The 15,535-nt window shown below is 38.6% G+C and overlaps 1 protein-coding gene across 1 annotated transcript in view; it reads left to right on the forward strand.

Annotated features, from left to right (window-relative positions):
- The window catches only part of scube1 (signal peptide, CUB domain, EGF-like 1), a gene marked incomplete at both ends in the record, with an annotated part of 73,096 nt that overhangs the window by 6,908 nt on the left and 50,653 nt on the right, over positions 1–15,535 (forward strand). The window contains 2 exons of the mRNA XM_079581108.1: positions 3,946–4,230; positions 12,879–13,001. Coding sequence (XP_079437234.1) covers positions 3,946–4,230; positions 12,879–13,001 — 408 coding nt within the window. The remainder of the gene's footprint in view (positions 1–3,945; positions 4,231–12,878; positions 13,002–15,535) is intronic.

The following is a 15,535-nucleotide window of genomic DNA, read 5'->3' on the forward strand; positions in this document are numbered from 1 at the left end:
AAAATGCCAAAAACCTGAATAAAATGCTGCAAATAAAATGTGTGATGAAAAAGTGGCGACAACACAACAACACAAGGATTTTTTTAGGTCTTATTTAACCAGGAAAGTCCCACTGAGACTCAGAATCTCTTTTTTAGGGGAGTCCTGACCCCACAAGGGAATCTCTTATACATGTTTTTAGTAAACATGCAAACAGAAAAGCCCCGTCCAGGTGGGAATCGAACCTGGGACCAAACCATGTTAAAATCCGTCACTACACACTATCTCATACTGAGAGTAAGAGCAGTGTTTCTCTCTCTCAGTGGTTGAAGATCCACATGGAGCAACTGCAGTTACACAGAACGACCACAAGATGTCGCCAAAGGTACTGAAAGGAAAAATGACAGAAGGAAAGACTTGCAAAACAGAATTAACCTCTTAACTCCCACCTGAACATGTTTTCTCCTGTTCTCCGAGTTCTCCAAATCTAAGAGCTTCTGCAAAACAGCGATAAAAAGAACAAAAGAAAATGAGGATGTAAATACAACAAAAAAGCGCTAAAAAGTGACCAAAAAAAGAGAGAAAAATGACAAAAACTCAACAAAAAGGTGACAGAAGAGCAGCAAGAAAGTGATAAAAATCCAGGAGAAAAAATGACAAAAATCCAACAAAAAAACAAACAAAAATCTAACAAAAAAACAAACAAAAATCCAGCAAAAAATGACAAAAATCCAATAAAAAAAAGACAAAAATCCAACAAAAAAAGACAAAAATCCAACAAAAAAAAGACAAAAATCCAACAAAAAAGACAAAAATCCAACAAAAAAAAGACAAAAATCAACAAAAAAAGACAAAAATCCAACAAAAAAAAGACAAAAATCCAACAAAAAAAGACAAAAATCCAACAAAAAAAGACAAAAATCCAACAAAAAAAGACAAAAATCCAGCAAAAAATGAGAAAATCCAGCCAAAAAAAGACAAAAATCCCAAATAAAAAAGACAAAAATCCAACAAAAAAAGACAAAAATCCAACAAAAAAATGACAATAATCCAACAAAAAAAGACAAATTTCCAGCAGAAAAAAGACAAAAATTCAGCAAAAAAATGACAAAAATCCAACAAAAAAAAGACAAAAATCCAACAAAAAAGAAAAAAATCAGACAAAAAAAGTTACAAAAATCAAACAAAAAAGTGACAAAAATCCAACAAAAAATGACAAAAATCAACAATAAAAAGACAAAAATCCAACAAAAAGAAAAAAAGAAAAAATCCAACAAAAAAAGACAAAAATCCAACAAAAAAAAGACAAAAATCCAGCAGATTTTTTTTGCCTCTGTTTTGAAGAAGTTTTTAGATTTGGAGAACAGGTTAAAACATGTTCAGGTGGGAGTTACGAGGTCAAAGGTGAACACAGAGGCTGCAGTTACACGTAAGACCTGAGGTGGCAGTGGCGAGTAAAACAAATCACTTCCATCCAGTCCCAAATGTCTTTTACTCAAATCTAAAAGCTTCTCCACTTACAGCCTATAGGCCAGTGTAACGCCTCATTTGAAAGCTAAGACCTACAAAACTAATCTCACTAACTACATGTCTTTGTGGTGTTTTTTTTTTTTAAAGCGTTTTCATCACATTTTGTCACTTTTTTGTTGCTCTTTCTTATTGACTTTTTCATCACTCATTTGTCGCTTTTGTTGGCGCACTAGGGGGGCGCTGTACGCTGAAATGTGACAAAAATGTGACAAAAATGTGACAAAAAAATGACAAAAATGTGACAAAAATGTGAGAAAAAAATGAAAAAAATGTGACAAAAATGTGACAAAAATGTGACAAAAAAATGACAAAAATGTGACAAAAATGTGAGAAAAAAATGAAAAAAATGAAAAAAATGTGACAAAAATGTGACAAAAAAATGACCAAAATGTGACAAAAAATTACAAAAAAAATTACAAAAATGTGACAAAAAATGACCAAAAAACTGACAAAAATGTGTCAAAAATGTGAGAAAAAAATGACCAAAAAACTGACAAAAATGTGTCAAAAATGTGACAAAAAATGTGAAAAAAATGACAAAAAAATGACAAAAATGTGACAAAAAAATGACAAAAAAAATGACAAAAAAGTTACAAAAATGAGTTGAATCCCCAACAACAAAATGATGGAAAAAAAATCAGATGACGTGAGGAAAAAGCTCCTCTCGGTTCAGGCGGGAGTTAAGAGGTTAAATGTATGAATAACAAAAATGATCATTAACATCAGTCACCGGGTCCATGATCTCTCTGTACAAGACCAAAAAATGTCCTCAAAATAAACGGCATTCAGAGCGTTGCAGGTTTGACTCTTCTGTTTTGTTTTTTTCCTGTTGATGAGCAGAGATGTGGCCCACATCAGGCAAACATGTGGCACCGGCGTGGCCCGCGGAAAACAGATGTAAACCAGAAGTGGGCCATGTAAAACACAACCACCCATGGCCCGTTATGGGAAAAAACGTTTATGGGCCACTTATGGCAAAGACATGGTACGTGTGGCCATATGTCCTGTATTCTGGAAGAGCACAGAAGGGCCACTGGCTCTTGGGCCACTGGTCCCACCTTAACCGAGCTTTACCCTAATCTAAAAGCGAAAAAGAAAAGCATCAAAATAGCAACGAGTGAGCCAGAAAAGCAACAAAAAACTGACGAAAACACAACGAAAAGCCACAAAAAAGTGATGAAAAAACAACAAAAACATGCTGCAACAATGTGACAAAAGGGAACAGTCACTTTTGTAGGTCTTAGCTTTTAGATTTGGGTAAAGCCGAACTGGAGGAAATGCACTGGGTTCAGACGGGAGGTAAGAGGTTCACATGTGTCTTTGTGCAAGGCCGTGGGAACCCAGGGTGCTGAGGGCGCTGCAGCACCCCCGCGTGGATAGTTTGTGAACTGCAGGCAATATCAACCCCTTAACTCCCACCTGAACCGAGCACATTTTCTCCAGTTTTACCCCCAATCCAAAAGCTCCTGGAAGAAAGGTGTGAAAATAGTGACAAAACTGAGACGAAAACAATGATGGAAATGTGACAAAAAAAGACAAAAAAAGACAAAAAATGACAAAAAATGTGACAAAAAATGAGTTGAAAACCCCCCCCCCCAAAAAAATGAAAAAAAATCTGATGACGTGAGGAAAAAGATCCATTTAGATGAGTTTTGTAGATCTTAGCTTTTTCCATTTTTGTCACATTTTTTGTTGAGTTTTTGTCAAGTTTTTGTTGAGTTTTTGTCACATTTTTGTTGAGTTTTTGTCACATTTTTGTTGAGTTTTTGTCACATTTTTGTTGAATTTTTGTTGAATTTTTGTTGAGTTTTTGTCACATTTTTGTTGAGTTTTTGTCACATTTTTGTCACATTTTTGTCACATTTTTGTTGAATTTTTGTTGAATTTTTGTTGAATTTTTGTCACATTTTTGTCACATTTTTGTCACATTTTTGTTGAATTTTTGTTGATTTTTTTCACATTTTTGTCACATTTTTGTTGAGTTTTTGTCACATTTTTGTTGAATTTTTGTTGAATTTTTGTTGACTTTTTGTCACATTTTTGTTGAATTTTTGTCACATTTTTGTTGAATTTTTCTCATTTTTTTTGTCACATTTTTGTCACATTCTTGTCACTTTTTGTTGCGTTTACATCCTTGTTTTCTTCTCATTTTTTGTAGCCTATTTTGATGCTTTCTTCCCCAAGAATCTTTCTGATTAGGGTAAAGCCAAACTGGAGAAAACATGCTCCGTTCAGGTGGGAGTTAAGAGGTTAACGGAGCGCATTTTCTCCAGTTTGGCTTTACCAAATCTAAAAGCTAAGACCAACAAGAGCGATTGCAACTTTTTGTCAAGTCGCCACAATCCTGTTTGTTTTGCGTTCAGATTTCGGGTCCCCGGGCCCTGGTTTGAGACCCGGGCTGCACTCCTCTCTCTCTCTCCCCTGTCTCTCTCTCAGCCCCTCCCCTCCTCCCTCCCTCCTCCCCCCCTCCCCCCCCTCCTCTCTCCTCTGCGCCGCGCGCCTCTCCCGGGGTCAGTCGATCCTCCGCCGCTCGCGCCGCAGCCACACGCTCGCCGAGCTCCTCCCGCCCCGTCACAGCCGACAGACCCTGCCGCCTCGCACGGATCATGGGGAGCGCCGCAGTCCGCCGGGTGGCCTGGATGCCCCGGATGTCCTGGACGCTCGCGCTGCTGCCGCTGCTGCTGCACGCTCGCACGGTGATGGGGAATGTCGGACAGGCAGGTAAAGAAGAAGAAGCTCCTCTTTCTTTTTTTTTTTTTTTCCGCTCCTTTCGCCGCGCGCGGCAGCCGACGCTTTCGCTTAAAGTGCGCGCACTTTGGAAGTTTTTTTTGCGAATCGGAGGCGTCGTTTCCCGGTGACTTCCTGGATTTATCTTATTTTACTCCTTTACAGCGCGCGCTTCTCTTTGTATAAACCAGGGCTGCGCGATTTAACGGCAAAACGCGATATTCGGTAAGTGCGTCTTGATTTTCCCGCAGCGATATTGCGATTTTTTTACAAAGTAGACTTTTCCTTTGACTATTCCTCAGAAAAAAACTAAACTAGGATTAAAGCAAGGCTGATTTTACGATGCGGCTCGACTTTTCCTTAACCAGTTCAGCTTTACCCGAATCTAAAAGGATCCTTTTCCTTGCGCTGTTGCCGTGTTTGTCAGTGGGTTTTGGCCACTTTTCCGCACTTTAGCTCTTTTTACGGCATTTTGCCCCTGTGCTTTTAACCTCTTAACTCCCGCCTGAACCGAGAGCTTTTTCTCCAGTTCAGCTTTACCCAAATCCTGTAGGCCAGTGTAACGCCTCATTTGAAAGCGAAGACCTACAAAGCTAAATTGATCTTTTTCCGACACATTATCAGATTTTTTTTCATCACTTTTTTTTGTTGGGCAGTCGACTCATTTTTGTCAAACTTTTCGATGTTTTTTTGTCAAATTCTTACCACATTTTTGTCCAATTTTTTGTAAATTCTTTGTCATTTTTTTCTCGTTTTTTGTGGTTTTTTAACATTTTTTGACGATTTTCGTCTAATTTTTTGTCATTTTTTTGTCCATTTTTTGTCGTTTTTTTGTCGTTTTTTTGTCGTTTTTGTAACTTTTTTTTCACTTTTTCTTCTAATTTTTCGTCTAATTTTTCTCATTTTTTTGTCAATTTTTTTTTGTTTTTTGTCGTTTTTTTTAACATTTTTTGTCACTTTTTCATCCAATTTTTCTCACTTTTTTGTCAATTTTTTGTTGTATTTTTGTGCATTTTTTGCCACTTCGTCAATTTTTTCTCACTTTTCTCACATTTCACAAATCATTGTTTTCGTCTCAGTTTTGTCGCCATTTTCACACCTTTTTTCCAGAAGCTTTTGGATTTGGGTAAAGCCAAACTGGAGAAAATGTGCTCGGTTCAGGTCGGGGGTTAAGGCTCGTTCATCCTTCACAAGACGCAAGAACTCCTTGTTCTTGCGCCCAGAACTTTAGTAGAACTTTAACCTTAGGCTTAACCGAGAGCATTTTCTCCAGTTCAGCTTTACCCAAATCCTGTAGGCCAGTTACTGTATAACGCCTCATTTGAAAGTTAAGATCTACAAAACTCATGTAAATTGATCTTTTTCCTCACATCAGATTTTTTTTCATCACTTTTTTTTGTTGGGCAGTCGACTCATTTTCGTCCAATTTTTTGTAAATTTTTTGTCAAATTTTGTCGTTTTTTTTCTCGTTTTTTTTGTCGTTTTTTAACATTTTTTGACGATTTTCGTCTAATTTTTCGTTATTTTTTTGTCCATTTTTTGTCGTTTTTTTGTCGTTTTTTTGTCGTTTTTGTAACTTTTTTTGTCACTTTTTCTTCTAATTTTTCGTCAAATTTTTCTCACTTTTTTGTCAATTTTTTGTAATTTTTTGTCGTTTTTTCAAACATTTTTTGTCACTTTTTTGTCCAATTTTTCCCACTTTTTTGTCATTTTTTTGTCGTATTTTTGTGCATTTTTTGCCACTTCGTCAATTTTTTCTCACTTTGTCACATTTCACAAATCATTGTTTTCGTCTCAGTTTTGTCGCCATTTTCACTCCAGAAGCTTTTGGATTGGGGTAAAGCTGGAGAAAATGTGCTCGGTTCAGGTCGGGGTTAAGGCTCGTTCATCCTTCACAAGAACTCCTTGTTCTTGCGCCCAGAACTTCAGTAGAACTTTAACCTTAGGCTTAACCGAGTGCATTTTCCTCCAGTTCAGCTTTTCCCAAATCTAAAAGCTTCTCCACTGGCTTTGTTGTGTTTTCGTCACGTTTTTGTCGCTATTTTGTCGCTTTTTTCCCAAGGAGCTTTCAGATTTGGACAGTGCTTGGTTTGTAAGTGAGTGTTTTGGTCTGATGTGATGGATTTGCCGGAACTTTCTCATTAAACACCATTATTATATCAGATCAGATCCTTTACCCTGAAAAACGAAGCTCCGCCATGCATGAGCTTAAAGTAGAAGCTGCAGTTACACGTATGACCTGAGGTGGCAGTAGTGAGTATAAAAGGCAAACATGCATCTAGCCCCTTTAACCCCTTAACTCCCGCCTGAACCGAGCACGTTTTCTCCAGTTTGGCTTTACCCCAATCCAAAAGCTTCTGGAAAAAAAGGTGAGAAAATGGCGACAAAACTGAGACGAAAACAATGATGGAAATGTGACAAAAAAGTGACGAAAAATTGAAAAAAAAGTGACAAAAATGTGACAAAAATGTGATAAAAATGTGATAAAAATGTTATAAAAAATTAAGGAAAAAATGACAAAAATGTGACAAAAAATTGATAAAAAATTGTGACAATTTCCATTTTTTTTTTTTTTTTTTTTTACAAAAATGTGATTAAAATGTGACAAAAAAAAAATACATAAAAATGAAAAAAAAAAAAAAAACAGTGACAAAAATGTGAATAAATTTGACAAAAAAAAAGATCTAAAAAATGACCCAAAAAAAAGACAAAAATGTGACAAAAAATTGATTAAAAATTGTCCAAAAATGTGACAAAATGTGAGAATTTCTATTTTTTTTTATTTTATTTTTTTACAAAAATGTGATTAAAATCTGACAAAAAAATTACATAAAAATGACAAAAAAAAACAAAAAAACAATGACAAAAATGTGAATAAATTTGACAAAAAAATGACCAAAAAAATGACAAAAAAAAGACAAAAATGTGACAAAAGTGACAAAATATGACAAAAAAATGTGACAATTTCTTTTTTTTTTCTTTTACAAAAATGTGATTAAAATGTGACAAAAAAATTACATTAAAAAAAAAAAAGACAAAAATGTGAATAAATTTGACAAAAAATAAAGTTACAAAAATGAGTTGAATACCCAACAAAAAAATGATGGAAAAAAAAAATCTGATGACGTGAGGAAAAAGACCCTCTGGGTTCAGGCGGGAGTTGAGAGGTTAAAGCGTTAGTCCTGAACCCCCCTCTATGGGCCGCCTCTATCAGACCAGTGGTTCTCAACTCGCCTGCAGAAAACGATCTACTAATTAATGATCTAAACCTTTTTGATGGTTTTTTCTCACCATTTTCTTGCTTTTTCATCATTTGTTGTCGTTTTTTGGGTCGCACTTTCCTCATCATTGTTGCCTTATATTTATCTCTGTTTTATCTCTTTTTTCTTTTCGAGAAGCTTTTGGATTTGCGCTGAGTTCAGGCGGTTATTGCTCAGATGAAACAGAGTCAAGTGTTGCTTGCACTTTCTTCAGTCGTGTGTGTTTGTCGCTCTTTTGATGCTTTTTTAGATTTGGGTAATGCCAACCTGGAGAAAATTTGGAAAAAAAAGTTTGGAAGAGTTTGGAAGATTTACTCCAGGGAGTGCTGACATGTTTGGTATCCACGTGTAGGAGGAAAGGCTATGACTGAGATGACGCTGTGATCCATATATGGTCGTTTCCTCTGCGGGAGGCGGCGGCTAAAGGCGGGAGGAATGATTCAATACCTCAATTGCAACGGATTCAAGATATTCTAGATTTCATGAAAACTAAACAGATTAGATGCACTCTGAAATGCAGGAATGCAACTGTTTTGGGAATCTGGCAACCCGTCCTTAAACATCTGGCAACCCGTCCTTAAACATCTGGCAACCCGTCCTTAAACCCGTCCTTAAACCCGTCCTTAAACCCGTCCTTAAACAAAGGACGAAAAGTAGGCAACGCTTTAAAATAAAGGTACATGAAGTCATAATGACTTCATGACTTGTAAGGGGATGCACCGATACCGATACCAGTATCGGGTATCGGGCATCGGGCCGATACCACATGCTTGTACCGAACCGGAACCGAAAACCATTTGACACCATTTGACGTGCAGACCGGGCTCTGATCGACTTTCGGCGTCTCTGAGCTCACGCTGGGGTGACTTTTTTTTGTGATGATAGTTTTAATTTTAGTTTAAATGTCAAATAAAACGCCTGTGAAAGTGCCAAAACTGTCGTTCTGTTTCATTAAATAAACGTTTGTAACAATAAATATGACTATATAGACTATAGTGACTATATAGTGACTATAGAGTCACTATATAGTGACTCTATAGTGACTATATAGTGCGGGCCTGTGTAGTGAATGAGGGTCAGGGACGAGGGTGGACATTCGGACACAGCCTGGATCCTTTATTTCCCTGTCGCCTCTTGCCTGTACAAAGAAACAGGGTCACTCAAATTTCAAATTCAAAAATTAGTCACAAGGACTGAGTTTAAACCAGGTTTCAGGAAAACTATCATTCCACTGTAAAAATGCCCACTAGCCTGACATTTTAAAAGGCTTCAAAACCAGCGTTTTTTGGGACTAAACTAATTTTATTCCAGTAACAGAAAATAAAAGAATCAAGGCTAGCTCCTTTAACCTCTTAACTCCCGCCTGAACCGAGAGTTCTCCAGTTCAGCTTTACCCAAATCCTGTAGGCCAGTGTAACGCCTCATTTGAAAGCTAAGATCTACAAAACTCATCTGAATGGATCTTTTTCCTCACGTCATCACATTTTTTTTCCATCATTTTTTGGGGGGTTTTCAACTCATTTTGTAGCTTTTTTGTCATTTTTTTAAATAATTTTTTTGTAATTTTTTTGTCACATTTTTGTCACATTTTTTTGTAATTTTTTTGTCCATTTTTTCGTCACTTTTTTGTCACTTTTCGGCAATTTCTGTGCCATTTTTTGTACATTTTTTGTGAAGTTTTTGGCACTTTTTAATCCTTTTTTTGTCATTTTTTGTCACATTTCCATCATTGTTTTCGTCTCAGTTCTGTTGCTATTTTCACACCTTTTCTCCAGAAGCTTTTGGATTGGGGTAAAGCCAAACTGGAGAAAATGTGCTCGGTTCAGGTGGGAGTTAAGAGCTCTTTGCATTATCGGTGTCCTCTGCCTCCCCCAGCCCCTCCCCCCTCCCTGGAGGCCCCGTCTGAGCTCCTCCAGCCTGGGGTTTCCTCGCGCCGCCAGTGTCTGTCCATCACGCTCTGACATGCAGGACTTCAGCGCCGGTAACAGGCTGGCACTGTTGGGCGTCGCCGTGTGAATGTGTCGGACCACACGCCTGTCGCTCCGACCTGCCAAAGAAACCCCCCCCCCCCCTCCAGGACGCTGATTGCCGCTGATGTTTTGCTGTTTGTTTTGAGCGGCGTGCGGACGAGTGCAGCGGGCGGCGGGCCAGGCGGAGCGCGGCGCTCACACAGGGGCGCTCTGTGTCCGCGGCGAGCGCCAGGGCCACGGGCGAGCGGCAGAACCACACTTTCATGGGCAGCAGGAGCAACGACTTTCTGAGGGAGAGACGGGAAGGTCTGCAGGGGAGACTGTTCCTGTAGCTCCTGTTCTGTCACGTTACTGGTTTAGATGAAGAAGCTGGTCACGTTACTGCCATACTTTATGATGAGAGTAACACGTTAGAGCAAACTTTCTGTCTCTGAGGCCAAAACGAAAAAGTGCCTGTGGGTGAAACACATATAACTAGGGCTGTGCAATATATCGAAATTCGATTACGATTTCGATTATTATACTAAACGATTAAAAAAATTGCATAATCTAAAAAAAGTTTTTTTTTTTCATTTTTTTTTTTTTTTCATTGGATTTTTGTCTTTTTTGCTGGATTTTTAGTCTCTTTTTTTTATATTTTTATTTTTTTTAATTTTTGTCATTTTTTTTTGCTGGATTTTTGTCATGTTTTTGCTGGATTTTTGTCATTTTTATCACAGCCCGACTGCTCCTGTAGCTCCTGTTCTGTTACTAAACAATTAAAAAATTAGCATTATCTATCTACCAATTTTTTTTTTTTCATTTATTTATTTTTTTATATATTTTTTTTATATTTTTTTTCCAATTTATTAATTCTTTATTAAAAAAAATAATAATAATTGAGCAAATTCAATAAAATGTTTACTATGCTTTAGGGCTGTGCAATTAATCGAAATTCGATTACGATTTCGATTATTATACTAAACGATTACAAAATTTGCATAATCTAAAAAAAGTTTTTATTTTTTTATTTTTTTTTTCTTCATTGGATTTTTGTCTTTTTTGCTGGATTTTTTGTATCATTTTTTTTTTTTTTTTGTGGATTTTTGTCTTTTTTTGATGGATTTTTGTCTTTTTTTTGATGGATTTTTGTCTTTTTTTTGATGGATTTTTGTCATTTTTTTTTCCTGGATTTTTGTCATTTTTATCACAGCCCGACTGCTCCTGTAGCTCCTGTTCTGTTACTAAACAATAAAAAAATTAGCATGATCTAAAAAAAACTTTTTTTTCCCAAATTTTTTTTTTCCAATTTTTTTTTTCTATTTATTTATTTTTTATTAAAAAAAAAAAATTAAATTGAGCAAATTCAATAAAATGTTTACTATGCTTTAGGGCTGTGCAATATATCGAAATTCGATTACGATTTCGATTATTATACTAAACGATTAAAAAATTAGCATAATCTAAAAAAAAGGTGGGTTTTTTTCAAAAAAAAAAATTTCCAATTTTTTTTTTTCAAATTTTTTTTTTCAATTTTTTTTAACCCGGAGGAAACCTATGGGCGGCGGCACAGCGGTTAACGCTCGTGCTTCACAGCCAGAAGGTCCGGGTTCGATTCCCACCAGGGAAGCAGCTCCCTGTGTGGAGTTTGCATGTTCTCCCCGTGTCTGTGTAGGTTTCCTCCGGGTACTCCGGTTTCCCCTACCACTAAAAACATGTACAATAGGTCAGGATGAATGAGAGTGTGCTAGAGAGTGGGGGACAACGGATGGAAATTAGCCCAAGTGTGGCTTATTCATTAACTTGCACTGTCCCTACCAAATAAACCAGTGCAGACACGGGGAGAACCTGCAAACTCCACAGAAAGGCCCTGCCCCTGGTGGGAATCGAACCCGGACCTTCTAGCTGTGAAGCACGAGCGCTAACCGCTGTGCTAACGTGCCGCCCGTCCTCATATCTCGCTCAAATCTTCACGAATTTACAAACGGTTTGGTTTATTACAAACGTTATTAACGTGGCTATAATTCTGGAACATGTTGAAATAAAGATTTTCTTGTTTTATTCATATGTCTGCAGTGTCATTCCCGACATCTCTGACCTTTATAACAAACTGTTTGAAAATCGGTAGAAAATTGGGCAAGTTATGGTTATTTAAAAGTACATGCACCATAAACACAGTGTTATGAGTGAGCGAGTCCTGTGGCAAGATGGCCGCCGTGTGCGGACGTCGCCCTCCATTGGCCAGCAGCGCATACGAGGCATCCAGCCGGCTACGACGCTCTGTGATTGATAAACACCAAGACTCCATAACAGTGTTTCCTTAACTTTGCGAAAGGAGTGAAACAGCGCCCCCCATTTGACTCTGGTGGCCAAAAAGTGTACTGCATCCATGTTTACCATTGAGAATGAATGGGAGAGAGTTGGTCTTAACCATAAGCGACTGTAGGCCACTCGCTGGCGGGCCAGCGTTTGAGACTCATGTGTTACCAATAAAAAACATCTACAATAGCCTCAGTTTTCCATCATTTTTTCCGATGCTCCATTTCACAAACTCATCAAGGCTCATTTTATGGATCAGTTAACCTCTTACCAGCCGCCAAAACCAAATGCATTCTCTCCTCTTTGCCATTGTCGTCATGTGTGTTTTTGTCGCTTTTTTGATGGATTTTTGTCTTTTTTTTGATGGATTTTTGACCTTTTTTTTGATGGATTTTTGATTTTTTTTTTGATGGATTTTTGAATTATTTTTTGATGGATTTTTGACCTTTTTTTTGATGGATTTTTGATTTTTTTTTTGATGGATTTTTGACTTTTTAATGGATTTTTGCCAATTGTTTTTGCTGGATTTTTGTCTTTTTTGCTGGATTATTGACATTTTTTTGATGGATTATTGTCTTTTTTAAATGGATTTTTGACATTTTTTTGATGGATTATTGTCTTTTTTTAATGGATTTTTGACATTTTTTTGATGGATTATTGTCTTTTTTTTAATGGATTTTTGACATTTTTTTATGGATTATTGTCTTTTTTTTAATGGATTTTTGTCTTTTTTTGCTGGATTTTTGACATTTCTTTGCTGGATTTTTGATATTTTTAAGATGGATTATTGTCTTTTTTTTAATGGATTTTTGACATTTTTTTGATGGATTATTGTCTTTTTTTTAATGGATTTTTGTCTTTTTTTAATGGATTTTTGTCTTTTTTTTGGGCTGGATTTTTTATTAATTTTGGGGGGATTTTTGTCATTTTTTTGCTGGATTTTTGTCTTTTTTTTGCTGGATTTTTTCATTTTTTTGCTGGATTTTAGTCATTTTTTTCTGGATTTTTTCGGGAATCCTCAGTGCTGTGTTCACTTACTCTCCTGTTTGTGCTGTTTTAGTCACTCTCCTGTTTGTGCTGTTTTAGTTACTCCCCTCTTTGTGCTGTTTTGCAGACGCAGACGAGTGTGCGGAGGGCTCGGACGACTGTCACATCGACGCCCTGTGTCAGAACACGGCCAAATCCTACAACTGCATCTGCAAACCGGGCTACAAGGGCGACGGCAAGGCCTGCGAGGGTGAGCGTCCCGTCAACAAGGTCCCGTCAACAATGTCCCAATATCACTGTCCCATATCCACTGTTTTGAGGCTGCTGCTAATGTTCTGCTGTGTTTTGGAGCTACTGCTGCTGGTGTTTTGGAGCTACTACTGCTGGTGTTTTGGAGCTACTACTGCTGGTGTTTTGGAGCTACTACTGCTGATGTTTTGGAGCTACTACTGCTGATGTTTTGGAGCTACTACTGCTGATGTTTTGGAGCTACTGCTGATGGTGTTTTGGAGCTACTACTGATGGTGTTTTGGAGCTACTGCTGCTGATGTTTTGGAGCTACTGTTGCTGATGTTTTGGAGCTACTGTTGCTGATGTTTTGGAGCTACTACTGCTGATGTTTTGGAGCTACTCCTGCTGGTGTTTTGGAGCTACTGTTGCTGATGTTTTGGAGCTACTGCTGCTGATGTTTTGGAGCTACTACTGCTGATGTTTTGGAGCTACTGCTGCTGATGTTTTGGAGCTACTGTTGCTGATGTTTTGGAGCTACTGTTGCTGATGTTTTGGAGCTACTCCTGCTGGTGTTTTGGAGCTACTGTTGCTGATGTTTTGGAGCTACTGCTGCTGATGTTTTGGAGCTACTGCTGCTGATGTTTTAGAGCTACTGCTGCTGGTGTTTTAGAGCTACTGTTGCTGATGTTTTGGAGCTACTCCTGCTGGTGTTTTGGAGCTACTGCTGCTGATGTTTTGGAGCTACTGTTGCTGATGTTTTGGAGCTACTCCTGCTGTTCTTTTGGAGCTACTGTTGCTGATGTTTTGGAGCTACTGCTGCTGATGTTTTGGAGCTACTACTGCTGGTGTTTTGGAGCTACTGCTGCTGATGTTTTGGAGCTACTACTGCCGGTGTTTTGGAGCTACTACTGCTGATGTTTTGGAGCTACTGCTGCTGATGTTTTGGAGCTACTACTGCCGGTGTTTTGGAGCTACTACTGCTGGTGTTTTGGAGCTACTACTGCTGATGTTTTGGAGCTACAGTTGCTGATGTTTTGGAGCTACAGTTGCTGATGTTTTGGAGCTACTGCTGCTGGTGTTTTGGAGCTACTACTGCTGGTGTTTGGGAGCTACTGTTGCTGATGTTTTGGAGCTACTACTGCCGGTGTTTTGGAGCTACTACTGCTGATGTTTTGGAGCTACTGCTGCTGATGTTTTGGAGCTACTGTTGCTGATGTTTTGGAGCTACTGTTGCTGATGTTTTGGAGCTACTCCTGCTGGTGTTTTGGAGCTACTGTTGCTGATGTTTTGGAGCTACTGTTGCTGATGTTTTGGAGCTACTCCTGCTGGTGTTTTGGAGCTACTGCTGCTGATGTTTTGGAGCTACTGTTGCTGATGTTTTGGAGCTACTACTGCTGATGTTTTGGAGCTTCTACTGCTGATGTTTTGGAGCTACTACTGCTGATGTTTTGGAGCTTCTGCTGCTGATGTTTTGGAGCTTCTACTGCTGATGTTTTGGAGCTACTGCTGCTGATGTTTTGGAGCTTCTACTGCTGATGTTTTGGAGCTACTACTGCTGATGTTTTGGAGCTTCTACTGCTGATGTTTTGGAGCTACTACTGCTGATGTTTTGGAGCTACTACTGCTGATGTTTTGGAGCTTCTGCTGCTGAGGTTTTGGAGCTACTGCTGCTGGTGTTTTGGAGCTTCTACTGCTGATGTTTTGGAGCTACTACTGCTGATGTTTTGGAGCTTCTACTGCTGATGTTTTGGAGCTACTGCTGCTGATGTTTTGGAGCTTCTACTGCTGATGTTTTGGAGCTTCTACTGCTGATGTTTTGTAGCTACTGCTGCTGATGTTTTGGAGCTACTGCTGCTGATGTTTTGGAGCTACTACTGCTGATGTTTTGGAGCTACTGCTGCTGATGTTTTGGAGCTACTGCTGCTGATGTTTTGGAGCTACTGCTGCTGATGTTTTGGAGCTACTGCTGCTGATGTTTTGGAGCTACTGTTGCTGATGTTTTGGAGCTACTGTTGCTGATGTTTTGGAGCTACTACTGCTGATGTTTTGGAGCTACTGCTGCTGATGTTTTGGAGCTACTGCTGCTGATGTTTTGGAGCTACTGTTGCTGATGTTTTGGAGCTACTGCTGCTGATGTTTTGGAGCTACTGCTGCTGGTGTTTTGGAGCTACTGCTGCTGATGTTTTGGAGCTACTGCTGCTGATGTTTTGGAGCTACTGTTGTTGATGTTTTGGAGCTACTGCTGTTGATGTTTTGGAGCTTCTCCTGCTGATGTTTTGGAGCCACTGCTGGTGTTTTGGAGCTACTGCTGCTGGTGTTTTGGAGCTACTGCTGTTGATGTTTTGGAGCTTCTCCTGCTGATGTTTTGGAGCTACTACTGCTGGTGTTTTGGAGCTACTGCTGCTGATGTTTTGGAGCTACTACTGCTGATGTTTTGGAGCTACTGCTGCTGATGTTTTGGAGCTACTACTGCTGGTGTTTTGGAGCTACTGCTGCTGATGTTTTGGAGCTACTGCTGCTGATGTTTTGGAGCTACTGCTGCTGATGTTTTGG

This window comes from Gobius niger (genome assembly GCF_951799975.1).
Source record: "Gobius niger genome assembly, chromosome: 22".
NCBI classification, from domain to species: Eukaryota; Metazoa; Chordata; class Actinopteri; order Gobiiformes; family Gobiidae; genus Gobius; species Gobius niger.